Source organism: Aedes aegypti, chromosome 3 (assembly GCF_002204515.2).
Source record: "Aedes aegypti strain LVP_AGWG chromosome 3, AaegL5.0 Primary Assembly, whole genome shotgun sequence".
NCBI lineage: Eukaryota > Metazoa > Arthropoda > Insecta > Diptera > Culicidae > Aedes > Aedes aegypti.
The window spans coordinates 142,184,761-142,210,254 of record NC_035109.1 but is presented as its reverse complement, the minus strand read 5'-3'; the positions used below and the strand labels follow the sequence as shown (position 1 = coordinate 142,210,254).

Sequence of the window (25,494 nt, the reverse complement as noted above, 5' to 3'; positions counted from 1 at the left end):
TTCAAAAGCAGTAGTCTGTTAAACGTTAATCCAGAACATAATAATTTCACTAGCTCAATTTGCTGATTCAGGTACAAATTCAAAATGGCAGCTGCTGATACTTTTATTCTCTTCCGCCATCATATACTGATTTCAAACGCACTGTTGCTTGCTTTGTAAAGATACAAATGGAACTTTTCACACAACTTCATTGCGTCATCAGACTGTTTTCTGTTTGATACGACGTTTGTTAAAAATTGCGCACTTCTTATAAAAAAATATTCTGTAAGGTAGCGTTGAAGTGCAACCAAATTCACTATTTTTATAAATTGCATTAGATGTTCCATTCAATTTTGCCAGGTTTTTTAGTAAATTTTAGTCGCGACGACTTGCACCGACCACGTTTCAAAACAGACTTGATTATTTGCAAGAAGCACTGATCATGTAAATTTACGCCTTAATAACCATGAAATTGAGTCAGATTTTTGAATTCCCATAGCTCTGAACATCTTAATTTCAAATCACTCAACTTATTTCAAATTGTATTGTAAAAATACAATTACTTAACTGATTCCAAATCTTTTTACATGCTTTTGGAGCTAATTTAATTGTTTTCAAACCTTTCATACATCACATACTAAAAATATGTCTCGACCATGTTATTCGGCAAAAACTGCACAAAAACATGATTTTAATTGAAGGAAAAATGCCAGTTTCTCAAATTTTTACCAGTTGAATATTATGCTTTATAAATTTAAGTTTTATAGAAAACAGCATCCGGCAAAAAACCTCTAATAATTCAAAAAAAAAAATTTTCATTAAAAATCATGTTTTTGGGTAGTTTTTTGTTGAATAACTAAGTCAAAACCATTTTTTAGAAATTGTGTTGTATGAACAGTTTAAAAAGAAATAAATTTGCTTCAAAAACATGCAAAGAGATTCGGAATTATTTACGAAGTTATGGTCCAACAAAAATTATTTTTTTTAGGAAAAATTTGAATAAAAGTTGTTTTTAACTAAGGCAAGTTTTGATTTTAGACAAATTTGATGTTAAACAAAGTTTTTATAAATTTAATTTGAGAAACAATGGTGCTAAAAGTTTCAATATCGGTTGAAAAATAACAAAGTTATGTGTACTTCGCTGAAGGTCATTTTTTTATAACCTGAAAATTCACCTTCAAGACACTTGCGCCACCTCTAAATGTTAATAGTTTTGGCTCAGATTTTGAGGTTTCTCTTTTAATGTGATTTGAAATCAGTGGAGCACACAAAGTTTTGGTTTTGAAAACTTTTGAAAAATAAGCCGCACCCTACTATATAGTCATATATGTTACGTAGTAATGTAGAGTAAATTGAAAAATTGTCGTACAAATTTCCAGCGATCAGCCATTCTAGTGACATGTCTCACTGTGAAGCAATGTAGGATAAGGCGCTAATCGAAGATTTTCATTTTTTATTTAGATCAATGATTTGATGCTCAATCGTGTTTAACGCTCTACGGAGCCATAGTTTTTTTTTGTGTGTACTTGTATATTTTTTGAAACTCCTAAGGTCACATGGGAAGTCATTGTAATCATCAATCATTACTTGATACTTGATGTGCTACAATCCGCTATGTTGAATCTACGCCGAATGGATAATTCTCCTCCACTGGACTCGGTCCTGAGCCAATAGCTTCCAGTCACTTTGAACGTTGAGCGCCCTTAGGTTCTCCTCAACTGCAAAAAGCCATCGTGTGCGCGGCCTACCACGAAGTCGACGGCCTCTTCCGAGTTCTCTACTGAATGTTACTTTTGCTTGTCGTTCTTTCGGCATTCGTACCACGTGACCAGCCCAATGCAGCCTGCCATGTATACAATTCATGATTCATGCGGCGCCACCAGATGCCATTTTCTTGTTTACCGCCGAGTATTGTTCGCAGCACCTAAACGCTCAAAAACCCCGAACGCTTTCCGGTTGACCTCTTTTAACGTCTACGATTCATGGCCGTTTAGAGCAACCGGGAGGATCAGTTTCTTATATAGCGCGAATTTTGTCTTCGTCTGCAGGCTACGGGACCTCAGCTGGTTACGGAGCCCGTAAAAAGCCCTATTGGTAACACAGCTCCTTCGAGGGCAATGTTGAACAAAACGTTCGAAAGCGCATCTCCTTGCTTCAATCCATCTAAGCTTACGAAGGATGTCAAAATCTCATGCGCAGCCCGCACACGTGATTTCGACCCGTCTAACGTTGCACGAATCAGTCTAATCAGTTTCGTCGGAAAAGCATGTTCTAACATTATCTGCCATAACTCATTTCGTTTCACTGAATGGTACGCCGCCTTGAAATCAATAAACAGATGATGAGTCTGCAAGTTGTATTCCCGGAACTTATCAAGTATTTGTCAAGGGGGTGGTCACTCTACGCAGTGTGCCTTGCGCAGCTATGGCACATCTCGGTGCACTGACTGGCACAGCTTTCCAAAATGGGTTGCCATAAAATCGCCGTGAACTGAAATTTCCGCCTTTTGAGTTAGCTAGATGTTGCTATATGTCAAACACGGATTGAACGAAAATTTCACGTTAGCTTCAACTTTAGAAGAATCCGGCTAACACTATTTAATATAATGATTTTAGAATTATAATCTGTTTTTTTTTTTATTTCAGAGCGAAGCTATAGAGTGACACCAACCCATAGAGCAACACTCAAGGGTTCGGCTTTGCCTTCTGTCCTATATGTAGTGCGAAATTAATAGCGAATAAAAAGTTATATTAAACGATACAAAAAAAGCGTCAGTGGCCCTGTCATCGACTCGAAGTAAAATCCTAAGACAGAGAAACGAGTGAAAAAGTAGGGGAATCTGAGGAAATAACAAAAATATATATACTATCAAACGAAAAAGCGTTTGGGAAATAATTTTGCATATTTGTTCTAAGGGAACGTTAATAAATGACGTTCTCGTTAGGGGAAGGTGGGACGGTATCATCGCCATCGTATGTACTAGGATTTCATTGGTCCACACATGACATACGTCTTATTGCTTTGCAATAATTCCATCGTAATGTTCTTCGCATTCCTTTCTTTTCCACCATACCCGTAATTGTGGACGCTCCTTATTGCAATTCAATTATTGTCCTGGAATTCAAGTGGACTGTTTCCTAAACCTTCCTTTTAAAGTCTCACATATGACTTAGATTTTCCACAAGTTTCTCCTACGATAATGTAAACGTATCCACAGCCCGATAAAGAGCATTCCCTGATGAAGAAGTGATGCAAAATTCAGAGCAAACAAGATAAAAAATTACATATGTCAATGCTTGCTGAGAACGTTTTTCAATAATTTCAGTTCATTGAATTCTTATGGCATGTAGTATTATAGCACGTTTGGCACGCTTGGCACACCTTGGCGCACTGAAGGCACAGCTGTGCCAAATGAAATGCGTAGAGTGACCTCCTTCTTGAACGGACCTTCCTTCCTTCTTGTGTTCAGTCCTCTATCTCTTCGTCATAAACTTTTATAGAAAAGTGATTACACTCTTCTCATGTGAAATTCTTGCAGCTACAACTTTGCAGAAGACCACATTTTGATTGGACGTCAGAATAAATTGTTATTCGTCATCATAAAGTAGGTTTGCCTTCAGTAAGCTTCACCAACTGTTCGGCAGGCAACAGTGGTGCTCCTGGCGGGAAGAATAGATCAAAGTAATCCAGGCTACTATGTTCTACAGCAAAAAACCAGTGTTGCTCTGAAAGTAATTGAATGATCATCTCAGCATGGTGTAAGACTTTGGAATCAAGAATAACAAATTATCCTTACGTCCCAACAAAATGTGGTCTTCGGCAAAGTTGTAGCTGGGAAGATTTTTCATGGAAAGAGCGCTTTTTCATATATTATTATGACGAGCAGATAGAGGACTGAATACAAAAGGTTTGGCTTTTCCCAAGGGGGTGGTCACTCTACGCAGTGTGCCTTGCACAGCTAAGGCACATTTCGGCGCACTGATTGGTACAGCTTTCCAAAATGGGTTGCTACAAAAATCGCAGTGAACTGAATTTACCATCTCAGCAATCACTGAGTTTTCTAAGTTGTTTATTATCTATCAAACACGAAAAATGCCGAAATTAATGACGGATTCTGCCCCCTTAAAAGCACTTAGAAAGAGCAGAAACCTAGAGCAGTTGGAAAGCATGTATAAAATTATGTGCTTAACAGCAGCAAGTGCCCCGAACAGTTTCTAAAGAGGCCGTGTGCATCATAGCCGGGATGACGCCCATCGTCAAGAAAGATGTTCAATACTTTAACTAAAGAGGTACCGTAAAACGGGGTAACTTTGATAATGCGGGTAACTTTGATAGTGCAAGACCCCCAACATAGTAAACGAAATATCGAAGTTTCTGTCAATCAGTTAAGGAAAATGAATGCAAAAGTAAAGAGTATTAGTATGACACTTCATGTCAAAGCTATTTTCGTTGAAATCAAGTGCATTTGAGAATTTTTATGCAAATATTAAAAAATTACAAGATTCTAGCATTTTTGCAACGCTTACAAACAATCTGTTCTACGACCACTATTTGAAAAAAGTCATAATGAGTTCGTCACTTACCCATGACAGCCTAGTTATAGTAGAACATGAATTCGGTCTCAAATCTCTTAGCGAAAACCATTTTTACAAACTGGGACCATTTTTGTAATCTAAGTCAGAAATTTCCATATAGCGTTAAACGCCTAGAGGTATGCAACGCCCTATAAATGTTCCGTGATTCGTTCAATCTTGTTCGATTTATACTCCATTATCAAAGTAACCCCAAAACAGAAAACCGACTTTCGATTATATGAAAAATTATATATCCATTCAGAATAAATCTTTTGGCAATCTATCAAGTGCAATCGATAGCTAGGATGTCAGTACTTGTTTTAAAAATATAAATTGTAAATCTTTGAAACAGCATGCACAAATATTGAAGTTTTCTTCGAAAAAACTATCAAAGTTACCCCGTTTTACGGTACCAGAGAAGTTCGCAACGTGTGTGAAGAGGCAACGCTAGAATGAGAAAACTGCACTTAGGGTAGAAGGACTCATCGGCTTATACCAAATGTGTCAGATTGGCACAAAAAAAAAACATGGGAAAGTGAATATCTGGAATAAATTACTTTATTACACTTACGTTCCAAAACAAGGTTTATTTTATTTAATACTGGAAATGTGTCTTTCGCTTCTTCACGATTGGTTCTATTTGCCCGTGATGATGTAACTTATTGAAACATAAAAGCAATAAAAAAATTACAGATTTAAAATAACTTGCTCCGGATTTTTTTACAGCTTATAACATTTTCACTATCAATATCATTTTTAAGAAAAGGGTTCTGTCCTTGACAAACTACGTTCTGGTCGTACGATTTTCACATCATGGAGCATTTTTGTGACTCTCACTAGCTCTTCATTGTATATAATCATAAATAATAGCTTTGATTCGGCACCAGAGAGTTTAACTCTCGTTTTATTTTCTAAATTTCTTAGTAATAATGAAACGTATGTTTTCGTCTGTTGCATTAGACAATACTAAATCGAAATGATGTCAAGTAATTATAAAATCAAAAACATTGAAATGCACTGATAACTTAAGATGTAAGTAAAATAAGTATTGTGCATTGACCATGAAATGCGATATTGATGAGAGAGATGTGTGGAGGAATAATTTTCTGCATACTGTTTTTCCTCGCTCTTTGTCGGAAAGAAGCGTAAATGATACATGTAAATAGAAATCATTTCGAATCAAATTGTGAGGAATTCAAATGAATCTTACAAAAAAAAACAACGTAAAATCAAATATTTATAATGTTAACTTACAATTTAAGACTTGTCAAACATAATGTACTAAAAATTCTTGCTTTTTATGTGACACGAATCGCTCTTCCTTGTCCGTTAGCATATGCATATACTCTACGAAAAGTTGTTCTTACTATTATGAACTCAATGAAACGCTAATAATGGAAATAAGTTATGCGGGTGTACGTTTCTGTGTCTCGACAATTCAAAGGCATTAAGGCTAGGTGAAGCATAATGGCTGGAACGTCTGCTACAAGTGAAAACTAAAATGTATTGTAAGTGTGCAAATGGACCGAGATTGTACTCGTGACGGCTTCTCCAGTTTTAAGAATAGAACGTCAGTACACTGGTCTGGTTACCACGGACGAACAGGAATGGCGGAAGCCCTTGGCTCAAAGTTTCCAACCAGGCCATATAGAGGGGGGCCGAGACGACACCCTTCCTGGGCATCGGCAAGGTCATTACGACCAGGTCCGACTTCTTGGAATGCTCCAGTAAATACTCGCGCAGGTTCAGATGGCGATTCGTTTTATCCTGTACTGCCAAAAGCTCCGCATCGGAAATAATACCTGAAAATAAGGGAATCATCATAATCTCCGAATTCAATCTCTTGTAGAAAACACGATTACCATCTTCGCCGGTGAAGTCCCGGATAAGTTCCTTGAAGAAACCGGACATCATTTGGGACGGTTTCTTGTTGACGTCCGGCAGCAGCGTCAAATCGGAATAGTCGATTCGGAACTTGGCCAACAGGCTGGCCATGTTCCGTTGCTCGAACTCCATCTCGGCTTTCCGGTTAGCCAGGGCAAAAACGCGTAATTTACAAGAACTCCAATTGCGCCGGGTGCTGATGATGTAAGGGAGCAACAGGGTTAGACCGCCATCGTCGTACAGCCAGTATACATCGATGACGCCGTGCTTCTTTTTGCTCGTGAACTGTGTAAGCTCATCCAGAACTTCCTTGGGTAGCTCGGCTCCGCCAGGGCCGCGATAGAGCAGAGCCGGATCATTGTGGGTACGCTTCAGTGAACGGTTGTTGGTTTCCTGGGAAAGCAGAGAGAAAGCCATTTCGATTATAAGTTCTTCACAAGTTAGAATTAGAATCTTTAATGTATTTTTGCACTCTCTGAGGGGAATCTCGAGTTTTAACAGATATATGCATTACCCCTTGCAGTATTGTTCAGTGTTAATTACTCGTATTTCTGTTTGTTATTGATATACATATTGATATACATAAGATATATGACTGAATAGGGTGCTCGCACTGAAATTTTACTGATGATCAAGCTTAGCGTCGTGGATTCGAATACCATAGGTCGGGGGCAGAGGCGAGTCCACGTTCGCAACCATGGGTAGGACAAGTGTTGGCAAATATTTTTGCACAGTGAACAAATAAAAATGTTTACCCCTGGACTAGAAAATGAAAGTTTCTATATTTGAGGGACTCGCAAAGGATGTTAGTGACATTTTGGTCTGTTTGGAGTTGAGTTTAGGAAATCGTTCTGTTTTTAAGCCTTCTAACGATATTTTCAGGTGATTAATAAAAAAAGCTTAATAAAAAAAGCAATACAATTCTTAGAAGATCGGCTACTTTCTTTTGTTTTTTTTTTTTAACTTAACCTAATAGGAGCCAGGAGACATAAGTTTGATTCTTCATAGTGTCAGAGCAGGCATTTGTCTAAGATTAAATACCTACTCTTTTTTAGAATTCCTAGTGACATTACGACAAGTATTACGGTATGTGTTTTCTCATAATTTTCACTAGTAATTTCATCAGATATTTGTTAAGATATTTGCCCAAATGTTCAGATATTACTCCAGAAATTTCTAAAGAAATTTATTTAGTGATTATTTTTCAATGAATTTCTCCACTAATTTTCCTGGGAAATTTCTTCAGGAATTTCATTTGGGATATCTCAAAAATTCAATAAGGATTTCCAAGGGGACCGCAAAAATGGAAATTCTTCAAAGATTATTTCAGAAATCATCTAAATTCCTCCGAAATTTCTTTGAGAAATTTCTCAAGAAAGTCCTAACTCCTACAAGACTTTATCCATCGATTTCCAATTTTGCCGTCAAAACATCTTCTAAAATTCAATCAATAACTTCACCATAATTTATAAAAGCCAGGATATAGGAAAGATTTCTCCTAGGGATTTCCCTAAAGATACCTTTAGCAATTGCTCCAGAGATTCCATCTAAGATTTATAAAGAAATTCCTCCCGTAATTATTTGAGATTTTCTCAAGTAAAGGTTGGTTTGCTGATGACAAGAAACATAATCGCTTATCTGATGACAAGAAAAATAAACGCCGATTTGCTTCCAAACATGTTCAAGAGAATCACATTTCTTTGATCGCTGTACGCAGTTTAGAAGAAATTTAATTTCAAATAGCCCTCTCTGCAAGAAATTTCTCGGCCCATTCAGTCCAAGGATTTCTTTACTTTTTTTGAGCAAGACAGCATACTTAGCCTTGAAAGTTTTTTTTTTCAAGAATTCTTCGAGGAATGTCTCCAGGAAAATGCCTAGGAATTCCTTCTGGAAAATAAATCCGTATGGTATTTCAAAAGTAAATCCTAGGCTAACCTCTGTAAAAACAGGGTTAAGTTTAAAAGTCACCCTTGATGAATAAGGTTCTGTGAAATAACTTGCTGGCTCTTAAGGAAGTTGAGGAAGGTTTCCTTGATAATTTGCCAAGATAATCAAAAAACATTGGACAGAATCTCTATAGAAATTTGTGAAGAAATAATCGAAGGAAAAATTTGAAAAATTGCTGTAGTAGAAACTGGTGGGAAAACTGGAACAAACTTTTGAAGATTGCATTTTTCCGATTTCTGAGAGAAAACGTGGATGAATTCTTCAAGGAATCTACATTAGGGTGCGGCTTATTTTTCAAAAGTTCTCAAAACCAAAAATTCGTGTGCTCTACTGAATTCCAATCACATTAAAAGAGAAACCTCAAAATCTGAGCCAAAAATATTAACATTTAGGGGTGGCGCAAGCGTCTTGAAGGTGAATTTTCAAGTTATAAAAAATAACTTTCAGTGAAGTTAACTAACTTTGTTAGTTTTCAAGCGATTTTCAAACTTTTAGCATCACTACCTTCAAAATAAAATTTACAAAAACTTTGTAGAACATCAAATTTGTCAAAAATCAAAACAAGTTTAAGTTTAAAGTAATTTATCCCAATTTTATCCTCATTTTACGAAAAATTTAAACTTTGTTTGGCCATAACTTCATGATTACACAACCGATTCCAAACCTTTTTACATGTTTTTGAAGCTATTTGAATTGTTTACAAACCTTTAATACAACGCATTACACTTACAAAATGTCTTGACCAAGTTATTCAGCAAAAACTGCTCAAAAACATGATTTTTTAACGCAAAATGCCAGTTTTTTCAAATTTTTTGCCAGTTAAGAGCCAGTTCGCGAGAACCGCAACCCCCTTTCCAAGGGAAGTTGTATTGATGTTCTCCGATCAGGCTGAAATTTTAAGGGATTGTTCTTCTATATAAAAGATGATGTTTTGCAAAATATTAGATTTTTATATTAGGGGGAAGTGGGACAAAATGACCTCCAATCATTTCATATCACCAAACATGGAAAATCACAAAAACTGATATAACTATAGTAAAACTACACAGATTACGTTGAAATTTGGCATGAATACTCTACGTTATATAAAATTTGAGATTGGCATGGTATATGGATTTTGAAAGTACTTCAAATCGAGAAAAATGAATTTTTCATAAAAAATTTAGTGATTTTCAAATCGATTTTTTTCTTACCAACCGAACTGGGTCAAAAAACTAAATATGACGTTTTGTAGGGTAACTCATAGGCTTTCATTTGAGGTGTAATCCAAAAATGCCGTTTCAAAAATCTTCGAAAAAATTTTTTTTCGGGGTGGTGTTTGAACTTGAGCCAGAGTACCGCAAACGCCTTGTCTAGAGAGGTTGTATTGATGTTCTCCGATCGAGCTGAAATTTACAGGAGTTGTTTTCCTATATAAAAGAAGATACTTCGCAAAATTTCAGTATTTTATATTAGGGGTAAATGGTACAAAATAACCACTAATAATTTAATATATAAAAAATACAAAATTAATTAAACTGCTATATTAGTGATAGTAAAAACAAAGACAAATTAAAGACCTCTGTGTCCCTTATAGTTACCCAAAATGTTATGGCTGATAAGGTAATCTAGAATGCCGTGAAAAGTGTATTGCGATCTGTCAAACTTGGGTACCTTTTGCATTACCGAGGGACCAAATGCAGTACTAGAAGTGGTACCCAATCTGAGCCCGAGTGGGACGGACCTGGTAAAAACGCACGATTTTGTGTGAAATTTGGCATGTTTACTTTACGTTATATGAACTATAAAATGACCATTTTGGATAAAAAAAATGTTTCAAATCGAGAAAAACCTGTTATTTTGTAAAATTAGTTTTTTTTTTCAAATCGACTTATTTTTGGTCAACCGAACTAGGTTGAAGTTTTGTAGGGCAACTCAAGGGCTTTCATTCGCGGTGTACCGTAGTGAATCAAAATCCGGGCGGTATGAGCAGTGTATGGAGGCCTCTTGTCGGTAGTTGTAATACCGATTATATCATACCGTGTTGCCGCTGCCATAGCTGAAAGAAATGTCACTTTCTTGCAAATGTGATGATGTGGATAACAATAAGTCATTGCACCAATGTTTTCGTTAGCAGCCTCGGCGGTTCAGTAGTAAGCGTTGTTTCTTCTCACGCTGTTTGGATGGGACTCAACTACCGTATTTTTTTAATTTGGTTAATGTTTGATGGGTTTTATTGGGAGGGTCACATGTATGTGTGTATGATGGTATGTTTGCTATTGATCAATTTGTAAATAATTGAGTTTAGCTTAGTTTAGACTGACTGCACATATGGCTGTTATGAGACACTGTACTGTTTATATCTTGAATGGAATTTTGACTTTTACTAGCCTTGATGTTTGCAAATTTCTCGAACGAGTGAAAAAGAGACGAAGATTGTTAAAAATTGCATTTTTCCACGGCAAATTGTGTGTTTTTACAAAAGAAAAAAAAAACATATTTTTCAGTATAATCCGTTTAAACGTTACAGTAGTTCTTGTGATTTTGTGTGTTTTCTGACACAAAAATATTGGGGGTCATTTTTAACCCACTTTTGCCTTATAAAAAGTGTAGTTCTGCCTAATGGGTTTCTTTTTGAATAGAAATGAACACATATTGTGTAAGCAATGTTTGTGATTAAGTTGTTTGGACAGACATGTTGGTGGTTTAAACTGCAATCATCACTGATTGGTTCAATGAACGACGCACAGTATTGTTCTTATTACATATTACTCATGTGTTGATGATGTTCAAAGTATTATTCCAGTTTTATTTGAAAATTGTGTACTTACGGCATCGAAACATACAATTCCAATACAATGTCCGGATTCAAAAACATTGGGCTCCAATTTCGGACAGTTAAAAATAGTAAATAGTACTGTTGTAAGAAAACGGCAATGTGATGCCTCCAGTTGATGAATCATGATTGTCTTTTAATAAAAAAAATACAACTTTTGCAATTTGCGGATGTTTTGTGGGGTATTCTGACGGAAATGATTTTTTTCACTAGTGAAATTGAATTTGAATGTCAGTAGTGGATGAGAACTACTGTAGCAAAAGTAATTGAAAAACTGAATGCACGTTCTACCAGATTCGTGCATGTATTGTCAAGCAAACATTCACACAAAGAAGAATTCAACGATGACGGAGCCTACTGAGGATCGGCGTTGTTGACTGTATATTGAAATATGCAGACACTGATATTTACAGCCTATTTTTGCAATGAGGTGTCACTAAACTATAACTTTGTGTATTATTATGTTACAATCACTACTGCTGCGACGATTGCCTCCATTTAAGCGCATATATACCATCCATGCGAATGCGTGGGGGAAATGTCAAGTGGGGGAATGAGAATTGAAAAAAATACCTTCTCATTGTTGATTGATCGATGTGAATGCAAAATCGTTTATTAAGTGAATTATAATTTATATATTATTACTATATCCTTATTAAAACTGAATAATTACAGATAGCACCCTAAATTTCCCTATATTAAATTTAAAAATTTGAATTTGTTTGCCTAGTAAGAGACCAAATGTATGTAATAAAAATATGCTATACGATTATCACTAATCAATAAATTTATACCTTTGAGCTGATCTCATCGAGGACATTGATGAGTTTGTTGAACAGACCTCCGAAAGGCCAATACGTCGTAATAACTACAAAAACAGCTATTTTTTCATTCAATACAGTTGTATAAATGTTGTCCATTTAGCATTTTATTAATAAATAAATTCTATCAGAGTGTCCGGATATGGTACCGTCCGAATTTTGATTCACTACGGTACACCGCGAATTAAAGCTCCTGAGTTTCCCTACAAAACTTCATATTTAGTTTTTTGACCTAGTTCGGTTGACAAAAATATAAGTCGATTTGAAAAAAATAAACAAAATTCATTAAAAAAAAATAAAACATGAATTTAAAACATTTTTCTAATCCAAATACAATGTTAATTTTGAAGTTCATATAACGTTAAGTAAACATGCCAATTTTCATACAAATTCGTGCATTTTTACTATCGCTATTATAGCACTTTAATTGATTTTGTATGTTTTTATATATTAAATCATTAATGGCTATTTTGTACCACTTCTCCCTATTATAAAGATCTGAAATTTTGCGGAATATATTCTTTTATATAGGAAAACAACTCCTGTAAATTTCAGCTCGATCGGAGAACATCAATACAACCTCTCTAGATAAGGCGTTTGCGGTACTCGCAAAATGGCTCAAGTTCAAACACTACATATTTGAATTACACCTCATATAAAAGCCCATGAGTTGCCCTACAAAACGTCATATTTAGTTTTTTGACCTAGTTCGGTTGGTAAGAAAAAAATAGATTTGAAAATCACTATTTTTTTATGAAAAACTTGTTTTTCTCGATTTGAAGTACTTTAACCCTCTAATACCCAACCCCGCCTTTAGACGGGGTACACTTTGGAATTTTGTGTATTTTTTCGTAGCTCGGAAATCAAAATGATTTTATTTTTGGCTTATACCTTGACGCATAACACGCATATCAGAAAAGTTTTTTATGACTTTTGAAACTTTTTTGTATTTTTAGAAATTGTTTGAAAAATAGCATTCTTATATAACCTACAAATGCCTGGGCTTCATTTAACGTGTAATATAAAAAATCGTACCTTTTATATTTTTCTACGATTAACCTATCACAAACGAAGAGCCTGGTGGTATTAAAATCATTTCAAACCTGTTTTTCCGTTAGTTACACGGAAAATGAAATACGCTCCGAAAAAAAATTAAAAATTAAATATTTTTCAAAATACCGTAACAATTAAAATTTTTATTATTGCCAAAAATTAACAACTAGAGAAGGCTTCAAGAAAAAATGAAAAAAGCTAGGGATGTTCAAAAATAAAAATTATAAAAATCAAAAACCAAAATTTAAAAATTTGCGAATAAAAATAAATAAATGCCCAAAACGTGTTTAGAACGATTTTAGATAACGAAAAATAATATTTAAATCGAAAATAAAAATTTGGGTATTAGAGGGTTAAAAATTCATATACAATGCTTATCTTAAAGTTTTTATAACGTAGAGTAATCAAGCCAAATTTCAACGTAATCCGTGCAGTTTTGCTATAGTTATATCAGTTTTTGTGATTTTGCATGTTTAGTGACATGAAATCATTGGGGGTCATTTTGTCTCATTTTCCCCTAATATAAAAATCTTAAATTTTGCAAAACATCATCTTTTATATTGTAGAACAATCCCTGAAAATTTCAGCCTGATCGAAGAACATCAATACAAGAAGGGGTTGCGGCTCTCGCGAACTGGCTCTTAAATATTATCTCTGAAGCTGAAACTGGTTTTTCTCATTTTTCAAACTTTTGAAAGGACTTTGAAACATTTTTTTAGTAATTTTGAAACAAAAATATGTTTGCATATGTTGAAAAATATATGCACTATTTAACTCGCAGTAAAGGCAAGATGCTTTATATATTGGAGTTTTATAGAAAAAAAATGCAATTTCCGGCGAAAAACTTAAATAGTCAGAATAAATTTGATTTTTACATTAAAAAATCATGTTTTTCGATAGTTTTTGGTGAAAAACTTAGTCAAAACCATTTTTAAGAAAAATGTGTTGTATGAACAGTTGGAGAACAACTAAATTTTCTTCAAAAACATGTAAAAAGATTCGGAATCGATTGAGTATTCAAGAAGTTATGGTCCAACTAAGTTGAAATTTTTAGTAAAATGAGAAAAAAATTGTATAAAAGTATTTTAAACTAAGACTAGATTTGATTTTAGACAAATTTGATATTCTACAAAGTTTTTATGTATGTAATTTTGAAGATAATTATGCTTAAAGTTTTGAAATTGGTTGGAAAATAACAAAGTTATGTTTACTTCACTGAAGGTCATTTTTTATAACTTGAAAATTCACCTTCAAGACGCCTGCGCCAGCTCTTAATGTTAATATTTTTGGCCCAGATTTTGAGGTTTCTCTTTTGATGTGATTTGAATTCAGTAGAGCACACAAATTTTTGGTTTTGAGAACTTTTGAAAAATAAGCCGCATCCTAATCTACATGAACAGGCGGAGGAGATCTTTCAGGGTTTCTTGGAAAAAAGGACCCTTGAGATATTGTTTTCAAACACTCTGGACTGAAACTTTATGATTTTTTTAGAAAGAAATTCTGTAGAAATCTTAGAAAGATCTCCTAGAGTAACAACTGGTGAATTCGGTTGAAATATTAGTGTAAAAATATCTAGAGAAAATTCTAGAATAATTAAGGAAAAAAATCAAAGCAATATCTTACGAAATAACTAAATACTTTGGAGTTCTAATGGATTTCCTTGATCAAATTCTAGAGAAATTGTTCTTACCATCCTTTGAAAAATCGCTGGAAGAATTTCTGGAAGAATCGTTAGTAGAATTTCTGGTGAGACCCCGGAAGAAAACCCTGAAAATATACTAAATACAATTTTCAGGAGAAACTTTAATGTATATTTAAGTTGGTTTTCAATCTTTCCGCTGATCTTTTTTTTTAGTTGAATCGTGGGTAGGACAATCCTTTGACTGTCCTACCCAGGTTTTTTCGTGCGTAATACATGTCCGACCTGTCCTACCCACTTCCCGCGCCACTGGTCGGGGGTCTTTTCGTGATGGAAATTTTGTCGACTACCAGTGCTTAGAGTATCTTCGTATAGGCTAAGAAAGCTCTCAGCTAAGCCATCTTAGAGACTACGGCACCTTCATTTTTTCACCACGAAAATATATTTAAATCACTAGAATCTTGTTTCTTGTTAACTATCAACCTCCATTTTGCACAATTTTTTTCACAATCTCTCAAAAAAAAAAAAACTCTTCTATTTCTATAATCTGTATTGCTTCTGATCATTGGTTACCTAGTTTTAAAAATATTCCAATGTGACATGGAGGTCCCAGAAACATAAATTCTTATTATTCGAAATTGACTGCATACATCTGCTTCAATTTTTCATCACAAGAGATTCTGATTTTGATAAGCGAATAACCGAATATGGAATATGTTCCGTGTTTTTAGATTTTTACGTAGGGTATGGCTACGCGTCCCGCTTGTCTGCAACGGTGATAGTCAGAATCCAAGAAACGGAACAGCTACCGGAGGAGTGGAAGCAAGGTGTTATATGCCCTATCTACAAAGAGTTACTAGTGTGTGAAAATTATCGTGCAATCACAATCCTAAACGCCGCCTACAAAGTGCTATCCCAGATTCTGTTCCGTCGTCTATCACCTATTGCAAACGAGTTCGTGGGAAGTTATCAAACAGGTTTCATCGACGGCCGCTCGACAACGGACCAGATCTTTTCCGTGTGGCAAATCCTTCAGAAATTCCGTGAGTACCAGGTCCCTACGCACCATCTGTTTATCGATTTCAAGGCGGCATACGACAGTACTAACCGTGTAGAGCTAAGGAAGATCATGGACAAGAATAGCTTTCCCGGAAAGCTCGCAAGATTGATCAGAGCAACGATGGACGGTGTACAAAACTGCGTGAAGATCTCGGGCGAACACTCCAGTTCGTTCGAGTCTCGGCGGGGACTACGACAGGGCGATGGACTTTCGTGCCTGTTGTTCAATATTGCGCTTGAAGGAGTCATGCGAAGAGCTGGACTTAACAGTCGAGGCACGATTTTCACGAGATCCGGCCAATTTGTTTGCTTCGCAGACGACATGGACGTTATTGGAAGAAAATTTGAAACGGTGGCAGATTTGTTCACCCGCCTAAAACGCGAAGCAACAAGAGTCGGGCTAATGGTGAATGCGTCGAAAACAAAGTACATGCTGGTAGGCGGAACTGAGCACGACAGGGCCCGCCTAGGAAGCAGTGTTACGATTGATGGGGATACCTTCGAGATAGTGGACGAGTTAGTCTACCTCGGATCCTTGTTGACGGCTGACAACAACGTTAGTCGGGAAATACGAAGGCGCATCATCAGTGGAAGTCGTATGTACTATGGGCTCCAGAAGAAACTGCGGTCAAGAAAGATTCACCCCCGCACCAAATGCACGATGTACAAAACGCTCATAAGACCGGTAGACCTCTACGGGCATGAGACGTGGACTATGCTCGAGGAGGACTTGCCAGCTCATGGGGTTTTCGAACACCGAGTGCTAAGGACGATCTTCCGAAGCGTGCAGGAAGGCGGCATGTGGCGTCGAAGGATGAACCACGAGCTCGTTCAACTCTACGGCGAAACCAGTATCGTGAAGGTAGCTAAAGCTGGAAAGATACGCTGGGCATGATATGTTGCAAGAATGCCGGACAACAACCCTGTAAAGATGGTGTTCGCTACGAATCCGGTCGGAACAAGAAGGCGTGGGGCGCAGCGAACTAGATGGATTGACCAGGAGGACCTGGAGAGCGTGGATCGCAGTCGAGGATGGAGAGAAGTGGCCATGAACCGAGTGAATTGACGAAATGTTGTTGGCGAGGTTTTATCAAGCTTATTGATGTAAAACCAAAAAAATAAAAAATAAATAATAACATTACTCTGTTTTATGCTTACTCGCCGAGCTGTGTTTTTTTCGCTACCATTATCTTACAGTCATGCATAATCAACAAATATGGAAAGTTAGTTGGTTCCATTGATACACCGAACACTGAAACTCATAAACTCCAAATACCCCTATCGGAATTTTTTCGCAAATTTCACATCAATTTGTCCGTTACATCTAATTGCAAAATATATGTAATGTTTAGTTTTTCGGTAGTTGTTAAACTTCCACTCGGCTGGTTAGCCGTAAACCACGATTCATAATTAATTAAAAACAAGCAACACATATATTTCAGCATGAGTAGATAACATGTGAAGATATTACACAATGTTAGAATGCTCAATTCCTGCACAACCCAAAAGCTCTTTATTCGAAACCTTCAAGTAGATATGATATTACGATTGGAGGGGCCGGGCATGTTGTATGTTGTACCAATATCGACTAGCTTGCACAGTAAAAAGCTTTGAAGAGGATGCAAAATAAAATTTTGAGAATCATTTCAAAACTTTTTCCTTGGAATAGTTCTAATAAGGTACAAAGAATATTCATTGTTGAAACATGTGTCGAGTAAAATAATTGATATTTTTAGCAAACATCGTTGAGATTTTCTATCGCCACGATAAACACGTTTTAGCTTCAAGTTAATGTATTTGAAAAGGGATTCCGTTTTTTTATAAGCAGGTGAATTCGACTCATCTGTAGAAAATCTGAACTGCTACGGCAAATGAAATGTAACATGTTGTTAACAACATGTTAATAAATGCTTAATTTAGTTTTACCAAATTAGAATCAAAGTGTTGTCTACAACAGAACAGCTAGATATAAGTAATGTTTGAAACGTTACTAATAAAGGAATACAAAAAAGCGCTCAGTACGGTTCATAAAAAAAAATCTTGTCACAACGTAAAACTCAATGTATATTCATTTCAAATCCAAATTAAGCAGAAGTAAAACAATAAAGTTTAAATATGAGCACCCATTTCTATTGAAAAGCATCACTCACATAGCAAACACGCACAAAAATAATAAACGTTCACGTTGAATACTCACGTTCAAAAGTTTCGCATTGATGTCCATGGGGTCGGGCATTCCGGACACGGTCTGCATACGTGGCGTTCCGGCGGTCAAATCGCTGGTGCTGCTGGCTGTTGGGAAAAACAAATATATGTACAATATCCGGCTCGGTACGGTGACACAATCGATGGATATGCGGGAGTAATGAATTGTACTCTGGGAACTGTTGTATGTAACATATGGGCATACTGGAGAGATTTAATTGCTAGTCAATAGAGATGCGTCATGCGTTTGGCTTCTAATGGCCACAGTCAGACAAACATACGGTCCATAGGGTGACGAAGTATACAAAATATGGGAAAAAGACTGTCATGCCCTAAGAATAGGATAACCATCGCTAGTTCACCAAAAAAAAAAGCCAAATAAATAATTATAAACAAGCAACAATTGGATATAAAATGGCAATTAAAAACTTCAAAATAGCATTGAAGAATATATTTTTCGTCAGAGTAATTAAATTTAGAAACAGAAATAAAAAAGTTGAAAGTCGGCGTATGAAAACTTAATATTTTCCAAGAATAAAAATCATAAAAATGAGAAATTAGAAGAAATTTTCCTCGAAAAGAATGAAAATAGCAATTGAAAACTTTACAATTGAACTCACTTTTACGATTTTTATAGGAGGTCAAGTTTTCAATTATAATTGTTCATTAAAAAGTTTTTGATTATTAAGCTCTAAATATTTTTTATTTCTTAGTGCTTATTTAAATCAGGCACATTTGTTTTTACTATTTATTGATTTTTTTATTGCTAGTTTCCAATTTATCATTGCTTATTTTTATCAATTATTTTTATAGAATATATTTTTTGAGTATTTTTTATTGCTATAAATGTTTAAACTATTGCGTATGTCAAATCATTTTATTGGCTACTTTTTGATTAAACACATAGTTTTCCATTCTTTAAATGCTTGTTAATTTGGCTGCCAAAAACCACTCACCTTTGAGATTCTTTTCGTTCTTCTCGTGCACATTGTTGTGTTCGGGTCCTGGGGTTGAGCAAATCCAGGATCCATCGTCATCATCGTGGGTCCAATGAAGGGGAATGACCAGGCCCGGCAAGGACGTGCGAGTTGTCCCCGAAATGTGCAATACGTGTGTTTGTGTGTTCGGGAATCGGTTTTCGAACATCCAGTGTCAGTTTGTTTGCATTCAAGTGTGGGGTTATGTCGTGTTGTTGCCCCGGGAGCATCAATATAATTAATTCGTGCCAAGGGATATATGTGCGAATTTGGTTTTGGAATTTCCATGCAAGGCAAACAAACGGACGCGCACGCATTCCGATATCGGGTTTTTGGTATGTTTTTGTGCGTGATCGGGGGTGGCAGAGTTGTGGAATTTATTCGTACAGAGAAAGAGAGAAGGAGAGAAAAGGGTTAAAAGTGAATTTATTTTCGGTTTGCTCTGCAGGTCGGAGCACTTTTGTGTAGTGGTAATTTATTCAATTCGATCAACTCTGTACAGGCATTGACTTCAATTTCAAAAATAAATCATTTTCACACACGATGTATTGTCATCTGAGCATTCTGATTCATAAAGCTTTGAAGGATTCCTTACCGTCTATCTTTTCTTCTTATCTTTTAGTTTTATGTCGTTATTTTGTCAGTTTTCATCGTTTCTTGTTGTCTATGTCTTATTATTTTCTATTCGTCGTCTATTTACCTTCTTTTGTTACTGTTTGTCGTTAGTTTAGTCATTTTTTGCCATGTGTTCATTGATATTCTTGTCGTCTTATTATATTGTTTCTGTTGTATTTTTATCATGGTTTCATAGTAATTTCATAGTATTTTTTTGTCTATTGATCGTTTTTATGTCGTCTTAAGGTAAGTATAAATCTAGTCCATACATCAAATCATCAAAGGCACAAATCTAGAAAACCAGAATGCAGTTTGAGCTAAAACCTTGATTGATTGGGTTTTGCCATCGGGTTACCAATCGATTAAGTTTTAAGCTGGATCAGATCTCTGGTTCTTTAGAACTGTGCATTTGAAAATTTGAAAAGTTTTCCAGTTTAATATCCACCTTATTTTCGTCTTTTTGTCGTATATTTGTCTTTATTTTGTAGCCTTCTTGTCGTCTTCTTGTCAACTTCCTGTCAACCTCTTGTCGTCTTCTTGTCTTCCATTTGTCGTCTTCTTGTCGTTTTTTGTTAATTTTTTGACATGTCAGAATATCTTCTAGACGTCTTCTTGTTGTGTTATTGCCATATTTGATGTCTTCTTGTCGTTTCCTTGTCGTATTCCTGTCGTATTATTGTTTTTGTTGTCTTCATACCTTCTTCCTGTCCTCTTATTGTCTCCTTTTTTGTTATATTCTCCTCTTCCTGTCTTGCTTGTCTTGCTTGTATTTCTGCTCTCCTATCTTTATGTTTTTCTTTTTTCTGATTTCCTGTCTTTCAGTCTCATCATCTTCTTAAGTGACAGGAAACAGAAGGACTGCCTGTTTTATTGTGTTTTAAGGTTTTTTTTCTGTCCTCCTTGTTCCCTGTTTTCCTATTTTTCTATCTTATTGGATACCTGTTTTATTGTCTCCCAGTTATTATGTTTTCGTGTCGTCTTGTCTTCCTCTCCTTCTGTCTTAGTGTTATTCTGTTTTTCTAACTTTCTGTTACTTTCTTCCTGTTTTGCTGTCTTCTTGTCTTCTTGTCTTTTAGTTTTGTATTCCATCAATCATCGAATTCCACTAGGCGGCCACTCCTTTTTGTGCTTACATGCTTTAACCTATATCAGTCTTAATGGATAATAATTTTATAAATCGACCCTCGATAAAATCATGCTCGATATATGCAAATAAATGTTTCGTTTCAATATACCACCTACCTTGCGAGATATTGCGACTCAACGAATCGCAGCTTCCATGAAGCGAGTTGATCTTGTTCTGCCCAGCCAAATCATTCGAGCTATCATTATGCAGCAGCGTCCGGGGCGTTTCGGCAATCTGCTTCGCCGCCGTATCCTCTCCGAGCACCTGGGAGTAGTCCAGCCCCTTGGCAACCCGCAGAATTGCCACCGATAAGTACATGTCCAGTGCCTTGTGCACCACGTTGAAGTACTGCTCCAGCTCCACCGAATCGCACTTCCGCCAGTCGTTCTTGTAGCCGAGCAGCAGCAGATTGGGACGCAGCTTACCGATTCCGCTGGCCTGCATCGCCGCCCGGGCTCCCGTTTCGAACTCATTATCGTCCACGTAGGTGTAGAAGCCCTTGACCTTGTGCCGGCGGAACCAGTCGGTTGCCTTCCGTTGCAGGTAGTTGCGGAACTTCTGCGACGTCTGAGCTTTGTTCACGTGGCCGCAAACCATTAGTGACAGGTTCTTGGTCAACAGGTAGGAGAAGTGAACCAACAAGGGTCTGCTACTGGGATGACCGGACATGACCAAGATCTGCGGACGGTAGTTTTTAACGTGATCTTCCACGTTGTTGAGCTGCTGGACGGACATGAGGGCGTTCTTGTAGGTTTGCGCTTGAGTTGTCGAACCCCAGTTGACGTCCGGTTTGCGATAGGATACGAAGAGATAGAGAGTCAACACTACTGCAAACGTTATCAAGGCCGTCGGCCAAGAAATCAAGAACATTACGGCAATACACAGAATGGCACCGATCAAACTGAGCCACATGTTATAATACTGAAAAAGAGAATGGAAGTCGAAAATATCATTTGAATAGGACAGACCACACGATATATACCTTAAAGGTAGGTCGCCAACCAACGGGCTTGGCTAAACTGGCGTGGAATGTACTGAAGTTCACCAGACAATACGCAGCAAGGAAGAAGTTCGAAATCAGCGGAGCAATCAGATTCAACTCTCCAATCAGAATTACAGCTACCGAAATGATGAACGTCAAAATGTATCCCCGAACAGGTTCGTTATTCTTGCCGAATCCCTTTCCAAACCATCCAATCTTCGGATACAACTTGTCCTTACACAGAGCCTGGAAAACCTTCGGTGCGGAAACCAAACTAGCTAAAGCCGACGACAAGGTCGCTGCGAAACATCCTGCATAAATGATCGGCCCAAAACCAGAAACCATCTCCATGACCTGGAAGGAATTTTGCAGGCCGAATGCGCACTCCTCGGGAGCACACTCGGTAAAAGCCCACGATCCGTTGGCCATGTCGGTGATGTTTCCGGTGGCGTCACGAACCACGGTTGCTCCGGCCATAATGGCCATTCCTATGTACGATACGGACGTAATGACGATGGCCAATATGGTACCTTTCGGGATGGCTTTGGAGGGATCCTTCAGATCACCACTGATGTTGGCACCGGCCAGGATACCGGTTGCAGCCGGGAAGAAGATGGCAAATACCGAGAAGAAGTCGTGCGGAGTGCCCTTCACCGGTCGGTAGTCGGGTTGGAGGTTTTCCAGAAGGAGCGTTCCTGTGGGAAGACAGAAAATTTATTGATTTGATGTCATTTCTTGATATTTGAGAAACATAGAATAAGACCCATAGCTTATGGAAATTCTGTTGATTGATTCCAACATGAGCTATCTTGACAAACTGATGACAAAGAAGATCTCTGACTTAGACAAAGCTATTCAACGGCTTAAAATTATTCCGATGGCCGGACACCAATTTGTCATCCTAGATGCCGTCCGAAAATCATGATGGCGGCTTTTGGTTCGTGAAAATTAATGAAAACTTCACGGCATCATTTATACATACATCAATGATGTATTACATCATACACCAAGGACTACGCATCAATGCAAATATGTATATCTTGTGATGATCTAAGACAGTGTTTCCCAACATTTTCGGACTTTCGACCCCTTGAGGCCAATAAATTCTGAAACCGTCCCCTGGTAAACACAATCACCATATTTGTAGAGAAATTTAAGATAGACTGCAGATTTGACATACATTTTAGCATGAGTGAAACATTTCTGACTTAATTATCTTACGCAATAGGGTAATGACTGTTTATTTTGTTCTCAAACGCTAACAGTTGGCGCCAGTAGCAAAAATTACAGACAACAACCTTTCGAACATTCAGTTTCTCTTACCGGCCGCCGAGCGACGACACTGTTGTTTGTATGTCACCCACTGATCGCGCTACGCTGGATTCTCAAATTTCTCAAACTTTCAACACAAGCGCATGGAAGAATGGTAGTCGGAGAACTGTCAAAACGTATGAAAAATGATGAAAATCGTAAATTGCTTGCAATTAGGAAACTGGATCAAAAAAATAGTGATTGGAAATCAAGTGTAAAGTGAATACATAACTTTTTGTGTTTAGTTCATCTTCCGTGGTGCTTTCTTTGCTTCAGGATTTCGTTTTTACTACCATTGAAAAAGAGCCATCTATTGCCTTTTCAGTTTTGAATATCGCCCTATTCTAAATGATTTTGAGAAATATGTGGTTGTTTAAGTATATATTAAAGCTAAACATTTCCCAATTCATATCTCTATAGAATAGCTAGTTAATTCTTAGTTATGCAAAATTTGGACAATAAGTTTTGAAGGAAATGACAAAAAATCATTATCAACTTTGCATCAAAAAAGCGAAGAAATACAGTCATACCTCGATATAACGTGACCTCCATATAACGTAAACTCTTTATAACGGAACTCCATATAACGTAATTTTTACCTCGATATAACGTAACTTTTTTTTTGGCTCCCTTTTATTTTTCCAATTTTTATTAACCTTCCAGTCGTCGCGCGGTTTGCCACCGTCAGAACTACCACGCTGCTGTTGTGAACGAAAAGCGAGGTTTTCTCAGCAGTGTTGTTCAAAATACAACAGCGCGACGATTGAAGTGTTAAAAACAGTGCAATAAACATTTTCCAAAATTCAAACACCAATCAATACTAAATCAAAGCAATGCATGCACCGAATACAGCCATAAATCGATATCGAAATTTCTCGTCGTATTTCAACTAGAATCATTCTGAGGATGCCTCCAGAGATACCGCCAATAATTTCTCCATGGTATTCAAGCATAAAACTTAAAACATATTCTCAAAATAATTCCGACAGGCCTATTCCATAAATCCACTAGTTAACCTTCCTGAAATTCATGTTTAGAAAATTCTTAAAATCTTATCTTCAGAAATGATGCCAGGGATTCCACCAGATTTTTTTTTAAGCAATTTCAGAGATTCTTCTAAGAATTCCTACGAACATTTTATTAATATTGACTTAACAGATTCCCATCTTAAGAATTCATTGAGGGATTTCATCAGAAAGATCGCATTCAATTCCACCAAGAAATGGTTCAAATATTCCTTCAGGAATTTATCCAGAATATCTTCAAGAACCGTTTCCAAAGAATTCCTGATTCTAAGAATTTTAAATTCAACTATTTTGAGTTTTTACAACAGTTTTTTTTTTTTAATATATCTATGAATTCTAGGGCGCCTTTGCACAAAAATTTCACCAAATAATTTCTCCACGATATGAAGTGGAACTTCACTCCGAGAGGCTTTTCCCTGCTCCAAATAAAACAAATAAAAAAAGTGGATTCTACTATGAATTCTTAAAATCATGATAGTTCAATAATATCAATGTAAGACCCATTTTCTCATCAAACAATACATGTTGAACGAAATTGAGAAAAAAAAATTGCTTCGATATAACGTAACGAAAATAAAAAAAATAGTTACGTTATATCGAGGTATTACTCTGCCGTGAATCGCAAGTCAGTCCCATCTGCATTTTCGTCAAAATTGAGTTGAGTTCAGTTTTCAACATATCTTTCAATGCTCTTTCAGTTACCCTAATGAGATAATAAGATTTGTTCGGAAAAAGTAGGAAAAAACAGCAAGTCAAATTGTCCCATAATAAAAAGTAACCGCATGTCAGTCCCACTACAGATTTCCGCACCATGTAACACAAAAATGAACCGTGTTTTGACCATCTTTATATTTTTCTCAGGAAGTTATCGTTGTGAATTGCAAATTGTGAAAGTTTCATTAAGATTTAAGCATGTTCCAATGATCTGGAATTTTTAAAATATTCATATGGAAAACGAGTTTGAAAACTTCACATCCTATTTTCTCAATGCCTACTTTTTACAGATGGGACTGACTTGCGATTCACGGCAGTACTGTATATTGAAACAAACAGCAATTATCAATTTTAGTATCACTTCAAAATCGCCTAAAGGGTGGCGATTAATTGATTTTCTACCTGAAATCACCCAGAAAACTTTCAAGACTAAAAACTTTGTTTTTTGAAGATAGCTTAAACTTTTTAGAGGTTTAGCTTTCGGAGAACTTCAATATTTGTTTCTTGGTCTAAATTTTCCGATATACAGTCAGTGACATAAGTTAGTAATCAAATGCTGTTTTTCCATACAAAATGCTCAAGTTTGAGGTGCTGTATCTCAGCTTCGGGTAGTCCGAATCGGCTGAAATTTGGATGACGAACTACAAATAACTTCAAGTTTTGCCTGTAAAAGAATTATTATATTGCAGTCATTTTCCATAGAGTTTCAGAGGGTTGTTCAAAGACAAAAGTAAGTAACCGAGAGACTTTTTAATTTAATTCGAAAAC

General features: G+C 36.5%; 1 protein-coding gene across 5 annotated transcripts in view; it reads right to left on the bottom strand.

Moving 5' to 3' along the window:
* Positions 1–5,120: 5,120 nt before the first annotated feature.
* LOC5567586 (solute carrier family 12 member 1) overlaps positions 5,121–25,494 on the bottom strand; it is a 226,306-nt gene continuing 205,932 nt past the window's right edge. For 4 of the 5 annotated variants that reach the window (XM_021853732.1, XM_021853730.1, XM_021853733.1 and 1 more), the window contains 6 exons: positions 21,677–22,371; positions 20,811–21,615; positions 18,933–18,980; positions 17,969–18,063; positions 6,416–6,830; positions 5,121–6,355 (listed from right to left, as the gene is read on the bottom strand). In XM_021853732.1, the coding sequence (XP_021709424.1) occupies positions 6,111–6,355; positions 6,416–6,830; positions 17,969–18,063; positions 18,933–18,980; positions 20,811–21,615; positions 21,677–22,371 (2,303 nt within the window). In that variant the 3' untranslated portion in view covers positions 5,121–6,110. The remainder of the gene's footprint in view (positions 6,356–6,415; positions 6,831–17,968; positions 18,064–18,932; positions 18,981–20,810; positions 21,616–21,676; positions 22,372–25,494) is intronic. The other variant, XM_021853734.1, reaches the window with a different exon arrangement.